Source organism: Schistosoma mansoni, assembly GCF_000237925.1.
Source record: "Schistosoma mansoni, WGS project CABG00000000 data, chromosome 1 unplaced supercontig 0071, strain Puerto Rico, whole genome shotgun sequence".
Classification (NCBI taxonomy): domain Eukaryota; kingdom Metazoa; phylum Platyhelminthes; class Trematoda; order Strigeidida; family Schistosomatidae; genus Schistosoma; species Schistosoma mansoni.
In genome coordinates this window covers 955,396-976,350 of record NW_017385989.1, presented here as the reverse complement: position 1 = coordinate 976,350, position 20,955 = coordinate 955,396, and the positions used below count along the sequence as shown (strand labels likewise).

General features: G+C 38.2%; 1 protein-coding gene across 1 annotated transcript in view; it reads right to left on the bottom strand.

Annotated features, from left to right (window-relative positions):
* Smp_139190 (adenomatous polyposis coli protein, putative) overlaps positions 1-20,955 on the bottom strand; it is a gene marked incomplete at its 5' end in the record, with an annotated part of 66,704 nt that overhangs the window by 43,494 nt on the left and 2,255 nt on the right. Inside the window, 3 exons of the mRNA XM_018791827.1 lie at positions 12,545-12,904; positions 14,324-14,400; positions 16,808-16,935. Coding sequence (XP_018645050.1) covers positions 12,545-12,904; positions 14,324-14,400; positions 16,808-16,935 — 565 coding nt within the window. The remainder of the gene's footprint in view (positions 1-12,544; positions 12,905-14,323; positions 14,401-16,807; positions 16,936-20,955) is intronic.

The window sequence follows — 20,955 nt, the reverse complement described above, 5'->3', positions numbered from 1 at the left end:
ATGTTAACAACTGAATAATTCCCATATCTCTTCCATATAATTTTGAATCTGGTTGACATAATGGAGCAAGTTTTTGAATTGCCTAAAGTTAAAATTAAAAAATAATATTAAAACATTTATATATATTTTTCATTAAGGTAGTTGAAAGCGTGAGACAATTGAAGCTAGACCACCATGGAAAACCTGGAAGCACTGGACGGCCATTTCGTCCTATTATGGGACTCCTCAGCAGTGCGCATCCACGATTCCGCACTCGCGAGATTCGAACCCAGGACCTACCAGTCTCGAGCCAGAGCCCTTGACCGATAGACCACTGAGCCGGCATTAATGTCTAACTTCAACTGATCCGCGAAGTTGAGCAGCCGGTCATAAATTGTCTTCAGTGAGTTCCTATCTCACAACAGAGGTGGTCTGAACTCCACTGGTCACTGGCTTCTCACTTAAACTCCTGGATGTACTCCTCGAAGTCAGTCCAGTGCTTCCAGGTTTTCCATGGTGGTCTAGCCTCAATTGTCTCGCGCTTTCAACTATGAAAACAATACTAAATCTCCACAAAAAGCCTTCTGATAATTTATATATATGCTCGAAATTTACATTTCTAGAGTAATACAGATATCATTGAATTTTATAGAATATTTAAGTCTTTGCTTCGCTAGATATAAACCATATTCGAGTGTACTTATGTAGATTTGTCTCAGCTATTGTGGTGTGGGTTACTTATATCCACATAAGTAGTATATGATGATGGTCAGGCATAGAATGTATTTTGGCGGAAGATCGATAACGAAAGAACAGGAACGAAGTGCAATCGATATGAAAATGTATGAACAATGAAATCAGAGAAGATGGACTGATATTTGCAGAAGGAACAGTCAAGATTGAGATCATTGATTGTTATTTTGCAAATTAACTATTTACTGTATGGTTATCAGGTTTTAGTGAGATAGTCTGTAATTTGTGCTTAAATACATTCGATTGTCCCCGCCCGTGTTTTTGTTCACTACACCATTTACAGGAACTCTGACAAATATAGCCGTGAAGCTTGATTAGCATGACAACCTATTCGAGACATTAACTGAAATATTTTGTCCAGATAGATAGATCGGAGAATAGTAAAACCAGAACAAAAATCTAGCGATTCGAATACAAAGTCAAACATTTTTTATTTATCTTATTTATACACATAAATATTGGTACAAGGAAGCACCAGATACATATGCGCCGCACAAATCTCATTTGATTTGTATGAGGGCTGTGATACTGCTCAGGTGCCCAAACTGAAACAGTTGACTATACACACGAGGATGATTCTTATGGATAACCAACATCTCCAGAGATTATGTTAATGGTTTGATCGAATAGTTGTTGTGATGGTCTTTATATCTAGGTGTCAAGTTGTTTGCGTATAAGTACGGTATGTTAACTTTATTTTCAGCGTTTTGCAACAACAATAAAAAGATCTGTTGTTCCAAAAATAATGTTTAAAATACTAAATTCAACTATAATTCTTCATGTACAATACAGCGTTCTAGCGTTCATTGTTTAACTAATTATTATATAAATAGTTGCGCATCCACGATCCCGCCTCGCTGAGGAGTCCTACAATAGGACGAAACGGCCGTCCAGTGCTTCCAGGTTTTCTACGGTGGTCTAGCTTCATTTGACTCATGATTTCAACTATATATAAAAAAATTACTTAAAATCTCCACAGAAAACCCCCTGATTATTATATAAATAGAATATACAGTTTCGTTCAGTGGTGTATGACAGTGCTTGATATCAGAAGTAAATAAATATATCACTGCAGAAATTGACAGACTGATTGAAACACTGAACAAAGATGATCTCTCAGTGTTGTTGTGTTTTTTTAAAATTATTTCACTAGAATTTTCGTGTTCCTAAATGACAAACAGTGTTGACCTAATGCATTCACATACAAAACTATTTGTATTTGGTTTCATGGAGTTTGGTTTACTTGAGACATACAAGTACGTTAGGATAGAACATTTACCTCCACATCAATAATCGAATATATAAAATAGTCATTATCGTAATAACTCGAAGTAAGATGTATTGTCCTTAAAGATATTTATTGTATACAATTGTATACAATATGAATCAGGTAGATATTATTCACAATCAGTATTAAGCATACACATACATACATACATAAATGAACATAGGAACAAAGGTCATGGAAATTGGTTAGTAACAATTCATTGAAATCAATTAATCAATTCATGACGTAACAAGTCATAGTTCTAATACAGAACAAAACGAACATTAAAAAATTTTATAAAGTGATAAATCTTCCATCTGAACTCTTGAATCGGTTTCCTAAGCTCTTCTAATAACCCCAGGCTAAATCTATACGACGACTTGAACGTGAGAGAAAAGGCGCGTAATGTGGAAAGAACAGTTTATTCCATGATTAGTTTATATACAAAAAGATCGAGCGTATTTACAGCATTTCAGATGGCCTTAAGCTTCTGGAACCCTACCAAACATGGTAGCATAATAGGTAATCATCCAACCAGAAATATGACAAGTGACTCATCACTTTCTAGACGTTTCTGAGTTACTTCTATTCAATGCTGATTGGATAAAATGTGCCCTAACGTCTTCAGATCTCCTTTTCGAGGAATATTCTGGGTCTCCCCAACAAATGGAAGCATCTTTTTAGGATTTCACTACTCACATTTACTGTAACATAATTCACATGTAGAGTTGTAGGAAATAACGATGCATTCGTTCAAAAAACCTATCGTGCTAGCAAACGTTGATCAAATTTAGTCTTGAAAATATTAACAGTTGCTAAGATGCACACTCTTTACAAATAATGATAAATATCATAGGCGTTGAACAATATGTTTAACGGTTGTAAATCAGTAGGGATAAAAAAATAACGAATAGACGTTTGGAACGATGAGCAACGGGTTTAATTTGTAGTGTAAGCACCAAACACTAGGAAGCAGGCACACCCAGCTGACGAATCGTAAATAGGACGAAACGTGCATTCTAAACACCAGTTCTGGTTGATTAATCAGACATGGTTATAATAGCTATTACAGGCTACAGGTAATTTATATCGTGAATTTCAATCACTATTGTTGCACATAACACTTTATCTATGTTTACTGAAATATGAAACTGCAACTTACCGACTAAAAGTTAGACGCCTTAATCGCTAAGCTACTACCGGTTCATTTAATGGTATAGACTAATTGTTTTGGGACAAAACTATGATGCCATGTGAAACGAAACTCATAAAGTGTTGATTTGGTTCAGATTTTAATTCATCGCATTAGACAATTTTAAACACAAAAATCTTGTCGCATCCATCACCTAATACTAAAGTTCTTCATTGAAATCACGAACCGATCTAAATAAGACAACCATTTAAAGCCTGAAATTACTGAACGGCTGTTTCGTTCTATTACAAGACGCCTCAGCAGCGTGCATCAAAGACCCGCAATCATATTACTACGAAACGGCCTTCCAGGGCCTTCCGATCCTCGCTGGTTGTCTAACTTAGATCGGATTGTGATTTTAACGAAATTAAACAATCTTCACAACCAAAATCTGACTTCTAAAAGCAATGAAAACGAATGTAATTTTAATTCTACCTTGACATACCTCCATGGCAGCAGCTTTCAATTCCATCAAAGATGTGTTCGGTGGTAGAATCTTGGAATCAGTTAAATTAATTTTACTGAAATTACTGCTATTACTAATAAGACTACTATTTTCAATATTATTAATCGACGTATTTGTATAGTTTGTTAAACAGGGAGTTTTCTCTGATGTGTTATCATCGTTTTTTGTCCAGTTGTTCTGTCCATATGAATAAACTGGAGTATATTTTTCGTGAAAAACAGAAATAGTTAGACAAGAAAGGCAAAGTTAATTCTTTGAAATATTTTCATAATAAATGGGAATATAAAAAATATCAGTATTTAATGTAACTCCTTGATTAACTTTGAGGAAATCACCCGATTGCGTCACAAGACAAGCCCTCACATGGAATCCTGAAGGCCAAAGGAGAAGAGGAAGACCAAAGGGCACATTACGTCGAGAAATAAAGACAGACTTGAGAAGAATGAACAAAAGCTGGATAGAACTAGAAAAGAAGGCCCAGGACAGAGTGAGTGGGTAAGATGGTGGTTGGAAGTGGTCAACAGGAAACCCTGGACCCGAGTTTCGTGCTACTTGGCACTCGTCAGCAAGGTGTACCTGTAATCCTGAGGGAACTGATGCTGCCTGGCGGATTCGATCCCGTGTCACTCAGCTTCACAGTCAGCGACGTTACCCCGACCGTTGCTGCTACCTTGACGTGGTGGTCGGGCTTGCCTATCGTGATGAAGCAATCGAGCTATGCTGGTTGGAACAATCGTTCCTCGAGGTCCTACCATGCCAGACAGGTCGGTTGAAGAGCGGTAAGACTAAAAGCAGCAATCCTAAGGTCCGAAGGCGAAGTCGTACTGCCGACTGTACAGAGGTGTGACGGCAGTAAGGTGTTTCCTTCAGACAACCAGCATGACAGCGATGCTGCCTTCCCACAAGGAGGGGTGGGGTTAGAAAAGGTCGGCCCTAAAAATGCACACCTCGCCTTATCCCACGGATTTCCGTCTCCGGTGGTAAGGTCCTTTGAAGAACGGAGCTAACACGTCAAAAATCTCCCACAAAAAGGCCGTGCATGACCGACCTCAAGCAGTTGTCCCTTGGGCACTGCGGTCGCGCTCCCAGGTCGTTAAGACCAACACTAATCCAACTTCCTTTTCAGGTCCCTCAAGAAATACCCTTCCACGGTGTGGGCAGCCGGGAAGTGATATTAGCCCCCATACCCGTAACTGCACACGAGACCAAGTTGGTCACTTTCAAATCCTTCCTACTCCTAGTAACTCTCTTATCTCCACGACTAACCCTTCTCAGGTCCTTTTATCACCTCGCACCGCTAGGGCAAACGATTCAAGTACACGGAACGTTATTTCTGGTCTCCTGAAACCACACTCTAAACTACATATAGGAACTTTTAATGTCCGAACATTGTGCCAAATAGGACAACAGGCTTCCTTAGCTAGGACTCTAGAATCTTACACCATCGATGTGTGCTGCGTCTCCGAAACGCGCATACAAGATCCGAGTAGTGTCATTCATTTGACCTCACCTAATCAAAATAAAGAACCATCTCGATACACGCTTCGTGTATCTGGAAGCCCTGATGCTGCTTCCTGTGGCCTCGCTAGAGTAGGTATAGCATTAAGTCCTAGGGCAGAACTAGCTCTTTTAGACTGGATCCCAGTAGACAGTCGTCTATGCGCTGTCCGACTAAACGGATCAGTAAGGACTCGGAAAGATAGGGAAACCCGTCGTTGCCTCTTCGTCGTCTCTGCCTACTCTCCCACTGACTGCAGCTCAGACGATATAAAAGATGAGTTTTACAGGAAACTTTCTGACCTTCTCCAAAAAGCTAGGCGTTCTGATGTAGTAATAGTGGCTGGTGACTTTAATGCTCAAGTAGGTAAACTAAGTGAAAGGGAAAGACACCTGGGTGGATCTTATGGTATCGTGGCTAAAAGAACAGATAATGGCGACCGTCTGTTGCAGCTGTGCTCAGATAACCGCCTATTTCTTGCAAATACTAACTTTAAGCATAAGGAAAAACATCTTTTGACATGGCGACCCCCGAATTCGTCCCAACGTTGGACCCAATTAGATCACATCGCTATCAGCCACCGATGGAGGGGTTCGATAGAAGACTGTCGATCATTCTGGGGCACATGTTTAGACTCAGATCATGCTCTAGTGCGAGCACGTATCTGTCTGCGTTTTACTGGACGTAGGAAAGACACTGCAGGGAAGCCTCTAAGGGTTCTACTTAATGATAAGCAAGCTAAGAATATATTTCAGGAACAACTGGAAAAACAGTTAGAGAGACATGTAAGTTGTGTCCACCACGAGGCAGCGTGGAATGACATCCGAAAAGCTGTGGAAACAGCAGTGATATCCGCTAGTAAGGTAAGCCATAAGGTCAGGGAGAAACAATGGATCTCAACAGCATCTACCGCACTGATAGATGCTCGAAAACTCATCCCACCTGGATCTGAACATAACGAAGAGCGGAGTCAGCTTAAGCGAAGGCTAATAAGAAGCCTACGCAATGATCGTGAACAGTGGTAGGTAGCGAAAGCAAGAGAGATGGAAAAGGCAGCGGCAATAGGTAACAGCAGACAGCTATTCAGACTTATTAAAGAAACCGGCATTAGGAACCCGACTATTAGCGAAACTATCTCAGACAAAGATGGGCATATCATTCATTCTCAATCCAGGAGATTGGATCGATGGGCAGAACACTTTAGGGATCAGTTCAACTGGCCTTCAGCCACACTTCAGTTACCCACGATCCCCAGTCGTCCTGAATGGAAAATTGATGTAAGTCCTCCAACTCTCTACGAGGTTGAAAAAGCTATAGGAAATCTAAAGCGAGGGAGAGCCGCAGGCCCTGACATGTTTACCCCTGAGATTTTTAAGGATGGTGGTCCAGTACTAGCAACGAGATTGACTGAGGTCTTAGGTAGAATCTGGGAACTGGACGTAATTCCATCTGACTGGTCTCAATCACTGATTGTGCCAGTCTATAAGAAAGGACAAAAGTCCCCCTGTGACAATCACAGAGGAATCAGTTTGATTAATATAGTGTCTAAAATATTAGCTTCAATAATACTTGGACGCCTAACCAAAGCTCGCGAAGAGCAGACTAGAGAAAACCAGGCTGGTTTCCGACTTGGACGTGGTTGCATAGACCAGATATTCACTCTACGTCAGGTCCTAGAACATAGACATACATTCAGACGTCCCACAATAGTAGTATTTCTTGAGCTTAAGGCGGCATTTGACTCCGTTGATCGTGAGGTTCTATGGCAGTGTTTGTCAGTGAAAGGAGTACCAAAGAAGTACATTAACCTCATAAAGGCTCTCTACTCGAACACAACTGGTCGAGTTAGAGCCTATGGCGAACTGTCATCAGAATTGGTTACCTCAAGTGGTGTTCGTCAGGGCTGTCCACTCTCCCCATTCTTGTTTAACTTTGTCGTCGACATGCTTTTAGAGATATCACTTTCATCATCTCAATCTCCAGGAGTTGAACTTTTACCAGGAGGCTCACTTATTGACTTAGAATACGCCGACGACATAGTTTTATTTGGTGAAGACGCTGACAAAATGCAGAGTCTTCTGACCACCATAAGCAACAATGCAGGCATGTTCGGGATGCGATTCTCTCCTTCGAAGTGCAAAACGTTACTTCAGGATTGGGTTGCATCGACACCTGAACTAGTGATAGGGAGTGAAGTAGTTGAGCGTGTTGACAGCTTCATTTATCTTGGGAGTCTCATCAGCCCTTGTGGTCTGGTGTATGACGAAATCTCAGCACGGATACAGAAGGCTCGTCTAGCTTTCGCCAACTTGCGCCATTTATGGCGTAGGCGAGATATCCGTCTAGCAACCAAAGGACGGGTTTACTGTGCAGCAGTCCGTTCCGTCCTACTTTATGGCAGTGAAACATGGCCGATAAGAGTAGAGGATATTCGTAGGCTACTAGTATTCGATCATAGGTGTCTTCGAAGCATTGCTCGTATATCCTGGGACCACCGGGTAGGTAATGCAGTTGTTAGGAAACGGGTACTAGGTAAGGATGGCAAATCGATTGATGAAGTAGTGAAACTTCATCAGTTGAGATGGCTGGGACATGTGTTACGCATGCCCAACCACCGACTGCCCCGACGTGCAATGCTTTATAGTGTAGGAGCAGGTTGGAAGAAAGCTAGGGGCGGCCAGACCAAAACATGGCATAAATCCATGAAGTCACTGACAAATGGACTGAGCCATGTTGGTAGGTGTAGACTACCTGGTTGGGATTCGCGAGATGATAGCAACCTCTGGTTAGAGACCTTGAATGACATGGCTCAAAATCGTTTACAATGGCGAAGGTGCGTCCACTCTTTGTGTTCTACCAAATTCTAATCTTCTGAATTCTTCATGTCTCTATCTTTTTTCTCTTTCCCAATTTATTTCACTGAATTATACTCCTTCAATAACATCTTCAAACCCTTATCTTTCACATAATACTAATACTCTTACTACTTCTACCACTATGGGATTTGAATCGACAACTTCATCTCTGTGCTAATGTGGTATGGCAACTCGAACTGATGTACGTACGTACGAAGTTCTACGTTGTAGCTGACTGACTGACTGACGTTACCACTGAGCTATTCGGGCCGCGACCTTATCTTATCTCAATATATATAGTGCACGCAGTGTCGAGCCACCTAGACTGGTGACCACATTGTACCTTGATCGATAGCATTCGATCAGCACTAAGAAGGACTTGGCACGCGTGACATTGATCAACACCCAGTGATCAATCAATTGTGAGAGTGAGTAAGTAAGTAAGTAAGTAAGTAAGTAAGTAAGTAAGTAAGTAAGTAAGTAAGTAAGTAAGTAAGTAAGTAAGTAAGTAAGTAAGTAAGTAAGTAAGTAAGTAAGTAAGTAAGTAAGTAAGTAAGTAAGTAAGTAAGTAAGTAAGTAAGTAAGTAAGTAAGTAAGTAAGTAAGTAAGTAAGTAAGTAAGTAAGTAAGTAAGTAAGTAAGTAAGTAAGTAAGTAAGTAAGTAAGTAAGTAAGTAAGTAAGTAAGTAAGTAAGTAAGTAAGTAAGTAAGTAAGTAAGTAAGTAAGTAAGTAAGTAAGTAAGTAAGTAAGTAAGTAAGTAAGTAAGTAAGTAAGTAAGTAAGTAAGTAAGTAAGTAAGTAAGTAAGTAAGTAAGTAAGTAAGTAAGTAAGTAAGTAAGTAAGTAAGTAAGTAAGTAAGTAAGTAAGTAAGTAAGTAAGTAAGTAAGTAAGTAAGTAAGTAAGTAAGTAAGTAAGTAAGTAAGTAAGTAAGTAAGTAAGTAAGTAAGTAAGTAAGTCCTTGATTAAGTTTACGTGGTCAATTTGCGTTACAAATTATTTATGTGATGGCTATGATGATATTATACTTCAGCTAGCCAAACCAAATTAAATGTAGTGAAGTTTCAACGTACAACCTAACGGTTAAGAGTCGAATGCTTGGAAGAGAGTTAGGGGCGGCCAAACCAAAACATGGCATCAGTGCTTGAAGTCACTAACTTCTAGTCTGAGCCATGTTGGTAGATGCAGACTACTTGGTTAGGGTCCGCGCGACCACCGTAACCAATGGTTGGAGACTCTAGGTGACATTGCTCAGAATCAATCACAATGGCGTAGGTGTATACACTCTTTATCTTCCCTTAAACCTTGAGATTAAAATTGCTTCATAACTTTTTTCCTTCCTATACTATATCCTTATATACAACCTTTCTTTATATACTACCACCACTAAATTAATTACTTGTATGAATCCGGTGTTCATCTTGTTGTGCTAACGAGGTATGGCAACTTGGACCGATGCATATATGTGCCTGGTCCTACGTTGTCGCTGACTGACTGAATGGTTTAATCATTACCACAAGTGCATTCACTCTTAACCTCGGTCTTTATTTTATCTGGGAATTTTTCATTTTCCCTCCAAATCATTTTCCTTATGCCTATTCGTTTCTACTATCACTGATACTACATCTACTTTGACTACTGTCATTTATCTTGATATCTTCATCCTTCTGTGATGGTATTGTGGTAAATCGAGAAACTGCACATACGTACCAAGATATAAGTTGCTTATAACTGAGTATTCATTTATCTTTGATGTATGTTGCTTGAGAAACTGCGACCAATGAATCGGTAAACAATGAAGTAAAATCGAAAATATTAATTAGCTAGCTTACAAGTGTACTATTGTGTTTGAAGCCACTTTCAACTCACCGCCTTTATAAAGCGAGGTGTAATCTACAAAAATGAGAGGGCAACAACAATAAAAGTCTAATTCTTAAACTGGGTTAGCAGACACGTATTTTCAACATTTTTCTCTGTTACAGAGAATGTCTATATGATAATTTGTAGAAATTAATAAAGATTTTTTTCAACAATTTATGTGTACCATGAATAAAACGGAAGTAATCAATTTTAGTCGAGCAATAAGTAAAATGAGAAGTATCGTGTAGTCTGTATCTAGAGTTAAGGGATATGTTGACATGGTTTGATTAGACTTGACCTAGTAAATGGACGAAGGGGGAAGGAATCGTGGACTTAAATTATCCGAAATAAAGCGAGGATATTGGCAACTTACTAGCCTTTCATACAAAAAAAGATGTTTTGGTAGAGAGCGATACAACGAAAGCGGTAGTAGTAAGAAGCACTGATTCGTTGAGTCGAAAGTGAATTGATTTACACTGAATAAAACGCAGCGAACAACTAACAACAATTCTACCAAGCTTTAAATTGTACGTTACTGGATCTTTACTCCAGAAATTGACAAGAGTTTTGAATGGGGCTAGGTATGATGGTCATAGAAACATAATATTGATGGTAAAGAAGGTGTATATAATGCGAGTAGACGTACATCAGTGCCTATGAGAGGATCAGACATCAACATATAATTTAATAGATTTTTCATAGATATAATGGGACATAAAGACGTTCCACCTGCAACCATTCCGAAATAAGCAACGTAGAAAATGGCATATGTGTACATCATTTCAAGGTACAATAATACGTCACCACAGAAGGATGAAATTATCGAGGTAAGTGACAAAACAGTAGAAGTAGAAGCAGTATTTGTGTTAGTAGAAACGAATAGGTATAGACGATATGATTCGGGAGAAAATGAAAAATTCCCATATAAAATAAAGATCGGGGCTAAAAGTGAATGCACTCGAGCTATCACCACCGAGTTTGAGCCATGACACTCTACGTCTTCGATCACTGGTTACGATATTCATGTTCACCTCAACTAGGTAGTCTGTGACTCTTTCAACATATGAGTTCAACAGTTAGTGATTTCATAGAGTGATTACATGTTACTATATGACCGCCCTTCCACTTCTTCCGACACCAGCCAATATCGTACGTCGAGGGAGACAATGGGTTTAAATACGGTTAACCTAAATGTTGTCCTATCTATGGAGATAAAAAAAATAACCTAACTAAAGGAAAGAATGGATTTTTTACAAAAAACCATGTTGTTTGTATTAAATTAAATTGATAGATATTTCGGATTTATTAACTCCTATCAATTAAATATATAATGAGACTATAGCATGAATGGTATTTCATATAAAACCTAGGTCGATTAGGGAACCTGTCAACGACTATTAACCATCAGCTTAAATCTCAACATAGTGTACATGATGTGAAATCGCCTAGACTAATGGTCATACTGCAACTTGATCGATGGAATTTGATCAGCACTAAGGACTTGAAAAACATGACTTTGATAACTCTATCCAATGATCAATCAATTGTAAGAACAAGAATACTGTAAAACAGGATTTCAGTTAAAAATACAACCAAGACAACTTTCATATTTATGGAGCGTAAAAGGAAACTGGAGCCAGGTCACCACTGAGTTGAGCCATCTCTACGACTCTAACCACGGAGTTGCGATGAACCGACAGGTTCAAGTTTTATGCAACCATCTTTTATACTACAGCTCCATGTAATTAGCTGACTAAATTCTCTTTGTCCATATAGTTCCAGCATCGACAAATAATGGACGATATGAAAGTTGTTCGAATGACTTTTTAAAAAACCTATCTAAGGCACCGAAGTCAGGATTTCAAGATGGCGACATTAATTAAATCATCATCACTGCGCCCAATCATATATTCTTTAGCCTCAACGTGAATAATATGGTGTTGCCACCGGATGAGAGCAATCCTTCAGGACAACGATTACAGAACAAGGAGAGTTAAGCATTCTGAACTCAAAGACCAACGTTTATAAGCAAAACTGGTCTGAATAACGTGTCGTGCACCCAACCTTTTATTTAAACTAGTATCCCAATGGCGCAAACAATAGTAAAAATTGGAATAAATCGATTTGGCCTTCACCATTCATAAATTGATCCCATCTGTCACCCACCACCAACTAAAAAAACCCTAGCACATAAATTTTTATACATATATTGACTCATATTACTATAAGAAATTAACAAAAATGTAATTGAGTCAGTTAGGGGCGGCCAAACCAAAACATGGCATCAGTGCTTGAAGTCACTAACTTCTAGTCTGAGCCATGTTGGTAGATGCAGACTACTTGGTTAGAGTCCGCGCGACCACCGTAACCAATGGTTGGAGACTCTAGGTGACATTGCTCAGAATCAATCACAATGGCGTAGGTGTATACACTCTTTATCTTCCCTTAAACCTTGAGATTAAAATTACTTCATATCTTTCTTCCTTCCTATACTATATCCTTATATACAACGTATTTTTCATATACTACCACCACTAAATTAACTACTTCTATGAATCCGATGTTCATCTTGTTGTGCTATTGAGGTTCGGCAACTTGGACCGATGCATATATGTGCATGGTCCTACGTTGCAGCTGAGTGACTAACTGAATTGAGTCATACATAAAAAGTCTACCTACCCGAAGACTGATTAAATTCATTAGTATTAGGATGAAATGATGAAGGATATTCCAAGTAATTATTATTATTATTATCCTCATTATTCATACCATCTTTCTCATTAGTCAATGCATTCATTGTATATTCTTCATCTTCAGTTTCTCTCATTGTTTGACCATCTGTTGTAGTTTCCTCTTCATAAACTGTATCACTATACAATATTCTTATTAAATGTGTCAATATCCGACGTGAAAATTGTGCTACATACATATTTGTATTCATATTAACTGGAATATTTTCTGTTTTAGTTAACCAATTTAATAGAAAAGTATGAAATGTATGAATTTCTGATGGATCCATAGTTTCTGTAAAGTTGGTTTCTGGATGATGCCATATTAATAAGTTGAGTAATGCTTTAATCACTTCTTTACGACTATTATTATTATTATTACTATTACTGTTTATAAATGATTGTTTTGATAAATATTGACAATTTTGTTGTTGTCGTTGTTCATTGGAACTATTATTCGTATTATTCATCAAAGACTGAGAGGTAGAATTAGTCGTCGATGTCAATGGTTGACAATTATCACCATTAGATGATGATATTCTGATAGGTTGATTATGATATTGTTGATATGTCTGCTGTTGTCTTCTATGTTGATGTTCTTGTTGTATAGAACGTTTTGGGATTGGTATATCAGTGTGAGAATTATCAATTGAACAGTTGGTATCAGTAGATGATTGATCTAGATGAATGGAAAAAGAAATTTAAGAAGAAGAAAAATCAATATCGTTACCTAATAGTGCAAATTTCTGAAATTACATCATACTGATAAACAAACTACTGTCATGTTAATTATCAGAAGGGGTTTTGTGAGGATTTAGTATTTTCATAGTTGAAAGCATGAGTCAATTGAAGCTAGATCACCATAGTAAACCTGGAAGCACTGGACAGCTGTTTCGTCCTGCTGAGGAGTCCCATAATAGGACGAAACGGCCGTCCAGTGCTTCCAGGTTTTCCATGGTGGTCTAGCTTCAATTGACTCATGCTTTCAACTATGAAAATACTGACATGTTTGAAAATTACCTCAATTCAAAAGTGCGTAAATCTTTGATTAACTTGAATAGTTAGTGTTACTCCAAACAACTAACGTGATATTAATTCATAGGGTCATGAACTCTTGGATTGTGAAGTATAGATTACCTGGTCATGTATTTTCTTAAGACAGCTTGGATGATTACTTACTTACGCCTGTTACTCCCAATGGAGCATAGGCCGCCGCTTGGATGATACAGTTTGGAATATGTCCATGTAGAAAAATGTATCCAACTCTATATCTTCGATGTGAACATTATTCAATACACTTAATGTTTCTTGATAAATGGATGTATATAGATGTATCCTTTATTTTCTTCATTTCTTTTCTTTGCACCACTATGAAATATACAATTTCACCAGTTCATACAGTATTTATGATCTATTTCTTAAAAAGAATTTTAATATAATATCGATAAATATATAAACTCACGCAACTGACTTTTTATATTAAAGTTCGAGTGTGAATTTAATCCAACGGAACCATTCGGAAGTGATGAATATGTATTGCTATAAGGACTAGTATGGAACGTTTGACTAATACATGATTGTTGGTTTGTATATTGAGTAGTAGTGGGGTTATCAGAAAATGTATTCACTTTGATTTGAGAGCATGAAGATGGTGGTTCATAATCATACTGAATACATGGTCGATTCGTTGTATTATCATTTATTGTAGGTGATGAAACTGGTATTTTACCGATCCAACTGCCACTACGAGGCGGTGGAGGTGGTGGTGGAGGCCGAGGACGCCTAGAAGGTTGACGACTGACTTCACTTGAAAGTGAAAAGAAAGAAAATACAATAACATTATATCAGCTAATAGAATTGTATCCGATTTCGACACAGTTCTTGTCTAGTAACTATAAACATTCCCTGTACACGGTATTCATCGTAGATTGATCTCAGCCGTGATACCGCTGAAGCCCAAGGGGCAGCTGTTTTGTCTGTGTAGGACTCGGAAGAAACAGCTTAGACAATGAAACTAGCTTAGACTTTTTCCGTTACATTTTTGATCCACTTTATTGAATTTCAATATAAGTCATCTTTTTTAAATAACTTAGATTAAAGGTGAACTTTGCTAGTAATGTTTATACTTCATAGTGGTAACATTTCCAATGCTGAATGTGAAAACTTGTAAACCGATATTTGCGGAAGCATATTTAGTCATATAAGTCGTTGGCATTCTCTAGGGAATATTTACCGCTATCTGTAAATAAATTACCACCGAATTCATTCACATCAGATTGACACATTATGTCCAACTCTAAAGTAAAACTATTTACCAACTACAAACACATCTATCTCTAATCCTTTCGGCATATCAAACACATCGTTTTAAAGTAAGTCGCTTAATAATTCATAACTGAAGAGTATGTGCTGGGAATACCACCCAGCTTTCTAAACCAAAGTAGGCTGAGATGTGCTCAAACCGACAACATATTCCATTAAAAGTTAACTGGTGTGATCACTAAGTCACTGGGCTACACGAAAGATTACTTTTGATATTAGTTAAACTAAAATTTGTAAAATAGTAACTATTTCATGAGTTCGACTTATCCATATTAATTGAACAGGAGTCCAAAACAATCCACTTTCGAAGGGTATCTTTTCCTGGTATATTTCAGTGTTCTCCTAATATCTCGTCATCTTCCGTAACTTCTTTGACAGTCTTGAAAGTAACTGGTAAACCATCAACTGCGTCTTCCGACAATCAGTGAACTCCTGTATCCGTTTCAATTGCTGTCACGAGAGTATCTTCTTTACGTCTCACTTCTGAACCAGTCAGTCTAGACAAGGAGTCAGTTAGTTCGAAATCAGGAGTGGGCTCCTACTTAACCTTGAAGTCGCAATTTAAGAGTGTAGTTCCCCATCGTTGTAGTATGTTTGCTGTATATACCAGAATCCCTTTCTTCGACCCAAATATGGCCAGCAATGGCTTATCAGTCAGTCAGTCACAACGTAGAACTTCGTACGTACGTACATCAGCTCGAGTTGCCATACCACATTAGCACAGAGATGCAGTTGTCCATTCAAATCCCATAGTGGTCGAAGTAGTAAGAGTATAAGAATTAATGTAAAAGATAAGGGTTTGAAGATGTTATTGAAGGAGTATAATCCAGTGAAATAAATTTGGAAAGTGAGAAAAGATAGAGACATAGAGACATAAAGAGTATGCTGAGCATATAAGTATAATTTTAATTAGACACTTTATTTTGGCCCCCATCTTTTAATTAGTTTGGAATTTTCCATTGGGCATGTTTAGGTATGGTATGTGGACATGTTTATGGCAAACAGTTGTGGATAACTCTAGAAGCCTGAAATGAAACCTTTGGTGAAAATTATGCTCTGATGTGTAGCATTCATTAACTAAGACTGAACGGGAAAATGACCAGAATCACTGGGTACAACCCACTTAGTGAGAACGGAAAACATTGCGAATAATGTTAGATACTTAAACTTATGTGAATGAAGCGAAGTTTGAACCTACTACTTATAAATTGAAAGTGATCACTCACTCTAAAAAAGTAGAATATATCAATAAACTAAACTCAAAATAATCATTTGGCTTTCAGTAAAGAAGTGCTATGTTCTGATAACAATAGTGAGTGGTAACTTTAGGATCCATTTATGGACCAATATTATGCATGTATTTTTTATCGTATAATTGCTAAATAACTAAACTATTCATATTCATGTTCCCCTAATCATGAGCTTTATTTTGAACTATAAACTATTATTATACGGTTTACTATTCTTGAGTTATCTCTTAGTCTATTAATTACTGACTCCCACAATCACAGCCACATTTGGCAAAATGTACACATGTTATTTTCTATTTTATTGGTACGATGTGGTCAGTCTGTTTGGTATATAAACTCAGTATGTTTGAAGTATAATGATTCATACCGCAGAGGCTGTTTTGAACTTAACTGACTGGGCTAGGCATGAAGCTGGACCGATAGACTGCTCGTACGGGTTCGTGTGTCACTGTTCCAATCGATAATTCGCTGCTCTCTGATTGGCGGTTTTATCACGTCATACGTTAACAGGGCATCAACTCGGTCACAAGTTATAACAACAAGTAAGATCAAAGAAACAGAAGACAGAATAAGCAAAATGAACTGAATGCATACGAAACCCTTTGAATAAACATTAGAAAAGTTGTTTTTTAGAAACTTACCGATATTGGGAATATGGAATTTGTGACTGAATATTCATTATTACAGAAGGATTAGTATATTGTAATGTTTCATCAGTATTATTCATTATTGATTGAGTTGGACCATTTTTGGCCTCATATACAACGTACTGAAAAATAGTGAATAAAAAGAATACACATACATATGATTGTACATCATTTCGATCAATCTAATACTAAGAACGATTAGTCTTTAAATCAAACAGAAGAATACACAAACGGAGGTTCCGTAACCTGGTTCATTTAAAGTGACTAATATATTTGTTAAGTAACAAGGGAAGCCAGGGAAGTCCTACTCACTGCCTTCTCGTGACATTACTGTTGTTTACGAAACTGAGAGAACGAAAAGCGCATGTCCGGGGCTTTAACCGGGTTGGTGGACACGGCTGGTCCACCTAGGGGAGTTGGAAAACCCTGATTCCAAACCATTGGTGCACATGCGCTCCAGTATCCTGAATGAACAAATGGTGTATGAACCAATTGTTGGTAACCGGCTATCATGAGACTGCATCTCCTCACGATGCTCCACTGCCTTGTGGATTAGACCTTCAGGTCGAAAGCTCAGGGTGTGGCCCCATAGGAAAACCACTTGCTTCAGTTTGGGCACCTGGGCAATATCACAGCCCTTACACAAATCGAATGGGATTTGTGCGGCGCATATGTATCTGGTGCTTCCTTGTACCAATATTTATGTGTTGAAATAAAATTAAAAAAATAAAATGCAAAATATAATTTATGTGTAGAGCTAAAGAACATAATGAGACATCTGTTTAGAGAGCCTATCATATCAAAAAAGACTGATCAAGTTAAATCCTATGACTTTCATGACTCAATAACTTAGTAGATAAAACGGTTTACGTTTTAAACAATGAAACCTAGGATTCCAGTAGTATGAAAATTAACACTTGAACCTATATACACACACCAAGTCAACGAATCCCATACAATAAAAGAACATGGACACCTGGATTCCTTTGTTAACACTGACAAAAATTTAATTGATTAATATTTTTATAGTTGAAAGCGTGAGTCAATTGAAGCTAGACCACCATCGAAAACCTGGAAGCACTGGATGGCCGTTTCGTCCTATTGTGGGACTCCTCAGCAGTGCGCATCCACGACCTCGCCTCGCGAGATTCCAACTCAGGACCTACCAGTCTCTATTTGAGAAAACACTTCCTTCCTAATAAGAACATAGTTTTCTTATTACTGCAACAAAGTTATGAAGGAAGAAGGTTCAGCTGCTGCTGCTAGTTCGAATCAAACGTTTACACCCTCGTAAGAAATGGATCACAAATGTCATACGAAATGAAACAATGGAACAAAAGAAAAAGGAGAATAAGCTGAGCAAATGAAACTTTTCAGTTGTTATCCGTTTTCTTTAAATGTGACTGTCAAACTTACTACATAACCCATAATGTTAAATATCAAGAGACAAATAAAGAAACCAACTATTAGACGTATTGCTACTTACTGAGAACATAATGGGAATAGACATAATATAATATAACTAATGCCATTACTTTGTTCTAACTGATTGATTAATCACAAAGTGAGAGACAAGGACAGGAACTAAGTGGATTTTAAAAAAATACGAATATATATACCCATTCAGTTTCCCTAATCCAAAAAGGATTTTATTTGAATGACAGTAACAGACAAATCAGAACACAATTAAGCATACATACAAAAATATATGTATAAATGGTAGTGTATTTGGGATTATAGACATTGATTATTTGCCAATTCATGCCTTTTTTAATCTCCTACCTCTTTCAATGAATAAAACATTGTCTGGGGGGCATGAAATGAAACAAAGAGAAAACAAAGATTCAATTTCATTTTGAAAACTGATATTTTATAGTTAGTTAACTTGACAGTAACAGCCTACTATGGGAAAGGACAAACAAGTTTCCATCTGAAGAGGAAATTAGGAAAAGATGTTGGAAGTGGATAGGATATACATTACGGAAATCACCAAACTTCATCATGAGGCCAGCCCTAACTTGGAATTCTGGAGGGAGGCGGAAAAGAGGAAGGCTTAAGAACACACTATGTCGGGAATTGGAAGCAGACATGAAAAAGATCAATAACAACTGGAAATGATTGCTCAGGACAGGGTTGGATGGAGAGTGCATTTAGGAACAGAAGGGTTGCTAGGGTGGCCGATGTAGACTCGTCGGTAATACGTCAGGTATCGGTGACCATCTCTGCAGCGTTGTCAGTCAGTTATACGCAATGTAGAGCCTGGCATGCATGTGAGTCAGGCTACAGTTGCCAAACCTAATTGGGATGAAGCTTTTTAGTCCAATCCCAGTGTATTGGAAGTAGTAACAGCATCAGTAGTAATAAAAACGAGATATTGCAAGTCAATAAGGGAATCTCCTGGTGTGAGATTATTTACTGAAAATGTAGACGATGAGAGAATTACCTGTGGAAGGATATCTATGACAGAGTTAAATAGAATGAGGGACAGTGAGAAAAACTGAAGAACACTACTTGTTATTGATAATTCTGATGACGATTCCCTATGAGATCTAACTTAACCAGTAGTGTTTAAGTAGGGAGCCTGAACAAGGTTGATGTTTTTCTTTGATATGTCGTCCAATGACAGACACTACCACGAAACTCTTCAATCTACGGAGTCGAGTGTTGCCTTAAGGTCTAGTAACACAACTGTGGTCTGGGGTCAGTAAACATGTCTTAGAACCTGATGAAGGGTGAATATTTGGTTTGACCATACAGCCTGATTTTCAGCGATTCGCTCTTCACGAACTAGAGTTGATGTTTTAGACACCACATTAGTTTGATTCCTCTGTGGTTATCACAAGGGGATTTTGTGATGTAAGTTGGCAAAAGCCAGACGATCTTTTCGAATCCGAGCTGAGATTTCGTCAGACACCAACCCATTAGGGTTGATCAGACTTTCAAGATAAGTGAAGTTGTTGACGCGTTCGACCACATCACTCCCTATCCTTAGTTCAGATGTTAAAGTAGGTCAGTCCTGAAACAACAACTTGCATTTAGAGGGGGAGAAGTGTATCCCAGACATCCCGGCATTGTTGCTCAGTGCTACCAAAGGATAGTATTTTACCAGCGTCTTCATCACACAGGATTATTCACCTGTGGACCTCCTGATAGGAGATCAATTCCTGAAAATTCATTCGACGAGAACGTTATTTTCAACAGTAGGTCTATGATGAAGTTGAACAGAAATGGAGATAGTGGACAGCCATGCTGGACACCACTTGAGGTAGCAAAATCAGATGATAGTTCGCTATAAGCTCTGACTCGACTGGTAGTGTTTGAGTAAAGAGCCTTCACAAGGTTTATGTTATTATTATTATTTAAACACATAAATATTGGTACAAGGAAGCACCAAATACATATGCGCCACACAAATCTCATTTGATTTGTGTAAGGGCTGTGATACTGCCCAGGTGCCCAAACTGAAGCAGGTGGTTTACTTAGGGGGCCACACCCCGAGCCTTTGACCTGAAGGTCTAGTCCACAAGGCAGTGGAGCATCGTAAGGAGATGCAGTCCCATGGTAGCCAGTGACCAACGATTGATTCATACACCATTTGTTCCCTCAGGCTACTGGAGCCCATGTGAACCATCGATTTCGAATCAGGGTTTTTTAACTCCCATAGGTAGAGTTTCCGTGTCCACCAACCCGGTTAAAGCGCCGGACATGCGCTTTTCGTCCTCTCAATTTCGTAAACAACAGTAATGCCACGAGAAGTGAGTGAGTAGGACTTCCCTGGCGGAGGCTATATACACATGGCCATGTGAGAGCATTTTAAGAATGAGAGTGAACTCTCCCCACTCGGCCGTACCATGACATTTGGGGGCGATTGTGATAGTAGTCCTTTTTATGTTTCTCATCTTATCATTTTTTTCTTGCCCTGCTGACATGAAATGTAGTAACTTTGACTAGTACGGATTCGTTATAGATATTACGTTGTTATTATCTAACTTACCAATATAATAATTTCATTAAAGCTATAAAAATCGTTTATAGATAGCACTTGTCCTCCTTAATTTTAAAGTTTTATCAGTAGTGTCAATGACTTGGTTAAGCAATTTCATATTACTAATTACTTCTTTTGGAATTTTTTCAATGTTAAC